Genomic DNA, 8,269 nt, shown 5'->3' with positions numbered 1-8,269 from the left:
CGTCATCAAAATACTTTTCAAAATTATTTTTTTTTCTAATATCACCCCATCTGTTGTGGGTAGAATATTATTCAAAGCGCTCCATCCATTGGTGCGCATTTTCTTCTGAATTTTTTCAGAAGATTGGCGGGCTAATAAATTTTCTGACAGCTTCAATAGCTTGTCTTTGCGGCTGCTCAATATGCCTTGATGGCACTATAAATTGTTGTCCCCCGACCGGAACAACTGGACTCATCACCGCTCTCAAATCGACCTCGGTTTCTGGATCCGAGTATAAGCCTCTTGAAGTCTCGACTGATTCACCCTGACTGTCAGCTTCTTTGGTCAAATGGTCCTTTGGAATAGGACCTTCAAAATTTAGGGCTTCACCAACAAAGGAAGTTCCACTCTCCAACGATGAGGCTGGGATAGGTGAAGTTTCTACCGGAACGCTTGACAGTTCTCGAAGCGGATGTAATCGTCGGCTGGGGTCTCTTAGGCAACTAGGTAGCCGTTGGTTTGTCCTCTTCGGCATCGGCTAACAATGACTGCAGCACGACTTCGTTTACTCTCAGGCAACGAGGGGTAACGAGCTGCGTCTCCACCAATTGTCACTTAAAGCACGATTTCGTTACTCACGGGTAACGGACTGTATCTCCACCAATTGTCACACGAGTTGTATTGGAACAAGAACAAACAAATACAACAAGTGATGACTTAAATTCTAGACAATGGTTTAACTCAAACAAAAGGGATGACCATACCAAACTCGGAGAGCGTCTGAAGACTCCAGGGAACTCCTCCTACGGAGCCCAGCTCCGGGAGCTCACCCGATGGAGACTCATCTAACGCAGATTCGGGGCAGCATTTTATACCGTCGAGCGAATTACTCCCCTTCCGGACTGCATATCTGCGTATCTTTCTTAGAGCGGACTTCTCCCGATAATTTCTTCACCACGATCGCAGCGTTGTCCAAGGAGCGGATGACTCATCTCTGCGAAGAGATAACCAATCTCCCTTTTCACCCGCGACAATATATGAAATTCAAGTCAAATTATCGACAAGTCAGGCATGAAAATCAAATCAAATTTAGTATTTTAATTTTATAGGCATTTATCTATGATGTTGTGAACAATCTTGGATCCATGGCAGCTCGATTTATTTTTCTCCCAATTGAGGAGAGCAGCTATTGACCGACAAAATCCTTCCCTAAGTCCACCTTTGTACCTAACCCCGTGAGTTTAACCCATATTTGAGAGGCGAGCATCTGGCCTAACATATGATATATTTCATAGTATAAGTTTTTGCGTGTTTATTTTAAATGTGATTTTTTTTCTAAGTTTGTTAATATGATTAAACAAGTACAAAGTAAAGTTAAGAGTAAATTAATATTATTAGAAAAAGGGGTAATTACATTACACACCATTTAAAAATAAAAATAAAAAAATGTATTCGATAATTAGATAAAAAAATTCTAAATTGAATATTTGTCATTGTCAAATGAATAACGTAATATTTAAAAAATTTGTCTGTAAAAAAACATTGTCAAATGAAACAACAGAATAGATAAAAAACATTACACAACATTACACAAAATTAAAATAGCAAAGATTTAGTAACATAACAAAAATGAGTCTGCAAAAAAACCCTTGTCAAATGAATAACGTAAGAATAAAAAAATTATTCTGTAAAAAAACATTGTCAAATAAATACACACTCTATCCAAAAACAATTAAATATCATTACTATCATCTAAAGACATGTCGTATGCATCAATATTACCATCGTTGATGTTCATTGGGTGGTAAGAAACTACAGAGGGGAAAGAACTTCGTAACTCCAGGACAATTTCTTCTAGTAGCTGGTTTGTAGATATCTGAAAATAGGGGCAATGTTTAATTATATTGTCGCGGGTGAAAAGGAAGATTGGTTATCTCTTTGCAGAGATGAGTCATCCGCTCCTTGGACAACGCTGCGATCGTGGTGTAGAAATTATCGGGAGAAGTCCGCTCTAAGAAATATATGCAGATACGCAGTCCGGAAGGGGAGTAATTCGCGCGACGGTATAAAACGCTGCCCCGAATCTGTGTTAGATGACTCTATCGGGGAGCTCCCGGAGCTGGTAATGGTTATCCCCTTTTGTTCGAATAAAATCATTGTTTAGATTTAAGCATAGCCTTCTCTATTAGAGAAAGCCGAAAGGAACGCTATCCCTTGCATGTGGGAAAAGTGAAGCACATTTTGCTCACCTTTCCTCCCATTCCCTTCCTCCAAGGGTACCCACGGGAGCCATCTGGTGATAAAAATGATGTAGGGGGGAGGGGGAGAATCACCCGGATTTTTGAGCGGTAATTTATGAACGCCCCATTTATATTTTGCCGTGAGGGATTTTAATGACGATGTTACACGGAACGGCATGCATTCCTGTTTATTGCATATGTTCATTCGCAGCCATTCAACACGTGCAGCCGTACAATAAAGTTTTTTTGTCTCCGGCTCGGCGAGAATGGGCATAACATGTGTAATTGAGGGATGCCTCATTCATTCCAGAAGGAATGAATTCATATCGATCGAAAAGTTAACTTTTTAAAATCGCCACTAGGCGATAAAACGGCTCCCGTGGGTACACTTGAAGGATGGGCAAAATTGGAGGTAGGGAAGCCAAAATTGCTTCAAAAAAAAGCTCCAACCTTTCGGCTTTCTTAATAGAGAAGGCTATGGATTTAAGTCATCACTTGTTGTATTCATTTGTTCTTGTTCAAATACAACTCGTGTGACAATATTTAAGTTTAATGATATAAATAGCTGTAAATACCTCAGTAGCTTGATAGTGAGACCAGAGCGTAAATAAGATTGAGTTCTTCGTGCTGGTTTCCTTGGGTGTCGGTAAACTGCAGGGTGCAGGTGCAGGTTGGACGGGGGGTAAAGTGAGGAACCCGGAGTGCAGGGGCCCTGCACTTTCCTCAACCGAGCTGCTCCCTTGGTAAAATGCAGGTTTGGAATTCAACACCAAAATGCAGGTTAGGAATTATTTAGTGTCTACACTCTGTTGCGCGCTGAATCGCGATGAAATGAAATTCAACACACCGAGAGATTAAAACAATTACTTGATTGTATTTTCGGGTTAACATCTTGGTAGGCACTAGGCAGTTGATTGGAAATTGGAATAAACTGAAAAATTAATTTTTCTGAAAAGTTGAGCAAATCCAATCCACTTTAGTAGACTTAAGGGCCTTCATTAATTTTTCTGACAAGTTGAGGAAATCCAATCCACTTTAGTAGACTTAAGGGCCTTCTTTGGAATTTTTTCACATCCATCATGAAACGAGAGTTTGCATGTCTTACAAACAACGAGCAACTTGTACTTTTTTACGACACAGTCTGGATCGTACCAGGGCATCTGACATTTGCAAAATAAATCAAATGATACGATTTTTTTAGGCCTCCAATTTTTGCATGAAATGGTGGACTTTAACACGGGGAAGGGCTCCATTTTTTTTTACAAGAGGCAATCTCTGAGATGATCGCGCATACGGGCAGTGTCTAATCGCATTTCAGATGGATTCAAATTAAAAGCAAGGGCAGTAGAAAATGCGATTGAATATACCCCACAATTTAATCCATCTTTTTGCACTTGACATGGCATAAGAGATATAGTTAGCTTTCCGATTGGTGTCTTGCATAGTTGAGCGATGCAATACACAACGTGAGGATGAGGCTCAGTTGTATCGAGACTATCGTAAAGCAACACGTTATTCGGATTGATTCCGAAACCTTGAGCAGCCATCACCCAATGGTTATTATGTATGTTTATAATCTGAATCCATTTTTGTGAATCAGCTCGATCGAATTGTAAAATGGCTCCCCACTGACAGCTGATTAGGGCGCCAATATCCGCAAACTGTTGTCTGAGTAATCCCATCGCCCCATTGATGCTTAAATCAGTAAGCCAGTTATTAGGACCAATTTCATTAGGAATGTCATTGGATAAGATAAGCATTCCGATCCGCTTGTCATTGTTTTTTGTTCTCTTGTTTTTTTTTCCGGGGGGGGGGGAGCTGGTTTCGTCAGATCTTCTACCTCCACAGGCGTTTTGTTTTTAAGACCACTACGAGGGACGTTAGTGTTTGTGGTTTCAGCTGAAGTCTAAGAAAAAAAACAGTTGATGAGACACGATAACGATTGATTAGTTAATTTCAACCTCTTTAGTGGGTCCTGCAATGCAACGTGTCCAACTCCAAATGTGTTTTAGTGAATTTGGATTGTAATCAATCATCTGATCCCAGCTTGTGGCTTCAGCCCTTTTCATCCGAACGAGTTGACTTTTGGATTGAAAAGGGTCCGATTGCTTGTCAAAACAATGACGGTGCTTTCTTGAAATCAAAGCGAGTTTACAACGCCAAAGGCAAAAAGGTAAATCGTAAACTAAATGCCGATTCGTTCAAAAGAAAATTACCAAATTGAGAAATTGTGGCTAGAGATTGGTTAATCTACTCGCCATCGCTAGGATGTGTTTACTGTTTTGTGTGCGTTCTATTTTCTAAAGAAGAAAACCATTTTTCTAAAGGATTTGCCGACTGGAAACACGCTTCGACTATGCTTGGATATCACGAAAAAAGTGCTCACCACGTCAAGTGTATCCGCACTTATATCGAACGCAAATCACTTTCAAGAGTTCGTCGTGTCGATTGTGAATCAGTTAAACAGCATGAAAAAGAACGAAATTATTGGATTCAAGTTCTCGAACGAATTGTTGCAACGATAAAATTTTTGGCTAATCGAGGACTCGGCTTTCGTGGTGACGATGAAATAGTAGGTTCCACTCGCAATGGAAATTACCTTGGAACTTTGGAACTGATAGCTCAATTTGATTCCTTCTTAAATGAGCATATCAAGAAATATGGAAATGCAGGCCGTGGGATTCCCTCTTATTTATCGTCGACCATCTGTAATGAGTTTATTGATGTTATGGGACAAAAAGTGTTGAAAATTATCATAGCAGAAATTCAAGAAAGCAAGTACTTTTCAATAAGTGTCGACTCTACCCTAGACGTAACTCACGTCGATCAGTTAACTTTCACCTTCCGCTACGTGAAACAAAATGGACCAGTTGAGAGATTTGTTAAGTGGTTTTGTTATTCCGATTGCTCGTCACACTGGCGAATATCTGTCCGATTGTGTCTTTAAATTTTTAGAGACCTACAAAATTAATGTGATGGACTGTCGAGGACAGTCGTATGACAATGCATCCAATATGTCGGGCCAGTACAACGGGCTGCAGGCTCGCATCAAAGCGGTTAATGAAAAAGTTGAATATGTGCCGTGTGGTGGACATTCTCTCAATTTGATTGGTTTAAAAGTGGCAGAGTGTTGGTTCGTCGTCGTGGCGTATTTTTTGTTTGTACAAAACCCATACGTATTTTTTTCAGCTTCTCCGCATCGATGGAATATTTTGTTTAAAGCCCTTGGAGGTAAAGTGGTTCTTAAGAGACTAATTGATGTACGATGTTCAGCTAATGCCGATGCAGTAAGCGCTCTTGATAGTGGCTACAATGAAATCCAATCTGCTTTAAACCTAATAGCAAATGACGAAGAAGAGGATCCAAAAGCGATCATCGAAGCCAAGTCACTTTCTTCTCAAATGAATAAACTCGAATATGTAATTTTGACTCCAATTTGGAACCGCATTCTCTCAAGATTCAACATGGTAAGCAAGACTTTACAATCCGAGGACGTAAATTTATCCGATATAGTGTCGCTTATGAATTCCTTGAAAACTTTTATTCAATAGGTGAGAGACGACTTCGATGATTGTATTAAGAAGGCTAAAGAAAAAAGGCTCCTGGCTGAATACAGTTTTACCACTCAACGAGCGAAGAAGTGAAGTGTTCGTGTAACACGTAATGAAGGACCCTCTGTTGACGCTAATTTAACTGGCGATACGAAATTCCGAGTCTAAATCTTCTATCCAATCCTTGATTCACTGAACGAAGGTTTATCTACGCGAAGCGTCGCTTTAATACGAGCAAATTAACGACCGTTTCTTTTTTTTTTGACACAATTAAACAACATGAGTAACGCTGATATCAAAAGCAAATGTGAACAGCTCGCAGGATTTTATTGTGGTGACGTAGATCCAACGGATCTTTACTTAGAATGTCTGAAATTTGTCTATTACGTTGAAGACGAAGTGAAAGAAAGACAGAAGAAAGAATCATCTCCTGATGAAAAAGGCAGCAAGAAAACATTGTTTGAGACTCTGTATTCAAGAATCAAATCAAATCGTCTAGAATCATCTTTCCCGAACATCGAGATTGCTCTTCGTATATTTTTGTCCATGATGGTAACCAACTGTAAAGGAGAGCGGTCCTTTTCAAAACTCAAGCGGATCAAAAATGAAAGCCGGGCAAGCACTACAGAGGACCGCCTCAATAATTTCAATTTGATGAGCATCGAGTCCGATCTACTTAACGATATTGATTTCAATGATATTATCAGTGATTTTGCTAGTAGAAAATCTCGATCTGTTCCAATTTAATTAGTGATTGCTGTAATGTTCATAAATTACTTATTTGATAAGTGTATTGAATGTATATGTTCTAAAATAGAATGTTTTCAGCATCTTTTGAATGTCTTGCTTGTTGATATAGAAAATCTCTTGAAAAAAGGTGGGAAAAGGTCCCGCGATATCAATTTTTCCCAGGGCCCGCCAAACTCTAATCCGGTGCTGTCTAAAACCCCTCTTTTGGGTATGACCTACCAGATAGTAGGGGTACTTATTTTTTGGGGGGGTAATATAAACGTCCTGAAAACTCAAGCATTTTTAACAGAGTCGACTTAAAGGAAACCGTAAACAAGTTGTGACTCATCATTTCGATGAACCCCTTGTTCAAGAAATTGATAACACCGATGAAACCACAAATACCACGAAGTCTTGCCCGTTAAACGAACCGACACCAGAAGTTTTCGAAGAAACGCAATATGAAGACAAGAAGAAGAAGAAGAGCGGAAAACTCAAATAAAGAAACAATGCGAACGCTACCCAAAAACCGAATATGACGAACTATTCCCTATTTAACTGGGAAACGAACGCGCCGTCTACAGAATAAAACCAGCCCAAAGTCCAAATGCCATCACTGGAGGACGAAAGAGAGGCAGTTTCGTTTGCTTACTGCTTATATTTTGTCCTAATTGAATATATTTCACCTGCTCTTAAATGTTACTTTTTGAAAAGTAACCTACTAGCCCCCAAAAGGAATGACTTTGGGCAATTCATCTACAAGTTAATTTCTGAAGAAAAATAACATATATTTCTTAACAAGAAAATCTATTGACGAACTGTATCAGGTCGTTCAAGGACGAAATCATCTTTGCCATGTGAATTTAGGGAAGATTTACAGAAACTGGGGAAAAAAAAATCTGCTGTTGGGCAAGAGTTTACGATGCTGTTGATGAACGTGAAGCTTCGAATTCCATCAGTAAAGTGCATACTCGCATGAAAAAACAAGATTTTAAGGCAGCGGTAGGTGCAAGGTCGCTAAGATTTGCTTTGCAAGATTATAATGAAGGAAATGGATTTGCCTTGAGCGAGATTCTGTTCGCATGCATGCTAAATATTATGGCGCCGTCAATCAGGCGGTTTCTAACTTCGAAACCCAACGACTTTCTCTTTCCTTCTTTGGATATATTTGACAATTTGAAAGAAATTATATGCTTTTTAAGAACCGACCCAAATTTCTTGGCTAACGGGGGATTCTCCAGAAACGTTGAAAACACGCTGAACATATCTTTTCAAGCACGTAATAATCTCTGCCATGAGCATTTCTTCAAAATTCTCCGGGATTGGGAAATATACCTAGTTTCGTGACTCGATCTATTAGATGTCATCAGAGATTATGAAGCAAAAAAGAAGCTGAAGCTGGTCTTTGATAAACTTATTAAGTTTAAGAACAAAAGGCGTTCAATCAAATCAGCTAAATTCCTCTGATCAAGATGTGCATGTGAAATACTGTGAAAAAAAGAATCCAGACAACAAAAGTATTAATGGACCCCTTTGTCTTTTAGGAAGAAGCAAGTGCACCAAGTACCAAGTACCATACCAGAAGAAGGTATTCAAAATTGAGTTAATGTAGGGTAAAAACGCAAATTCGGACACTGTTTTGGCTAACAGACTTCCTTATGGGAAATGTGTGTATAGCCGATCTGCTAATTCCGGAAAAATTTTCTAATTCCCCGGACATTTTTGCTAATTCCGGACAGTCATAGTTTTAAAAATTAATTGATTCATTCG

At 39.3% G+C, this 8,269-nt stretch overlaps 2 protein-coding genes and 1 pseudogene across 2 annotated transcripts; 2 read left to right on the top strand and 1 right to left on the bottom strand.

The window, feature by feature from the left end:
* Positions 1–3,217: 3,217 nt before the first annotated feature.
* LOC116926948 lies at positions 3,218–4,255 on the bottom strand (annotated as a pseudogene).
* Positions 4,256–5,080: 825 nt separating this feature from the next.
* Positions 5,081–5,863, top strand: LOC123474242. The gene is made up of 3 exons (XM_045176175.1): positions 5,081–5,330; positions 5,409–5,686; positions 5,771–5,863. The coding sequence occupies exons 1-3, from the start codon at positions 5,081–5,083 to the stop codon at positions 5,861–5,863; spliced, it is 621 nt and encodes a 206-aa protein (XP_045032110.1).
* Positions 5,864–5,948: 85 nt separating this feature from the next.
* LOC116927326 lies at positions 5,949–6,517 on the top strand. Its single transcript, XM_032934339.1, has one exon. The coding sequence runs from the start codon at positions 6,050–6,052 to the stop codon at positions 6,515–6,517; it is 468 nt and encodes a 155-aa protein (XP_032790230.1). The 5' UTR covers positions 5,949–6,049.
* The last annotated feature ends 1,752 nt before the right edge of the window (positions 6,518–8,269 follow it).

Source organism: Daphnia magna, linkage group LG7 (assembly GCF_020631705.1).
Source record: "Daphnia magna isolate NIES linkage group LG7, ASM2063170v1.1, whole genome shotgun sequence".
Lineage (NCBI taxonomy): Eukaryota > Metazoa > Arthropoda > Branchiopoda > Diplostraca > Daphniidae > Daphnia > Daphnia magna.
Note: the sequence above shows the minus strand (reverse complement) of the source record. Positions and strands in the feature narration are given on the sequence as shown.

Bases quoted from the DNA above. Each gene is read 5' to 3' on its own strand.
- LOC123474242 (XM_045176175.1), top strand. From the start codon at position 5,081: ATGGACCAGTTGAGAGATTTGTTAAGTGGTTTTGTTATTCCGATTGCT. The intron at 5,331-5,408 runs GTTTAAAAGTGG...TATTTTTTTCAG, and splicing joins ACATTCTCTCAATTTGATTG to CTTCTCCGCATCGATGGAAT. The intron at 5,687-5,770 runs GTAAGCAAGACT...TTTATTCAATAG, and splicing joins TTCTCTCAAGATTCAACATG to GTGAGAGACGACTTCGATGA.
- LOC116927326 (XM_032934339.1), top strand. From the start codon at position 6,050: ATGAGTAACGCTGATATCAAAAGCAAATGTGAACAGCTCGCAGGATTT.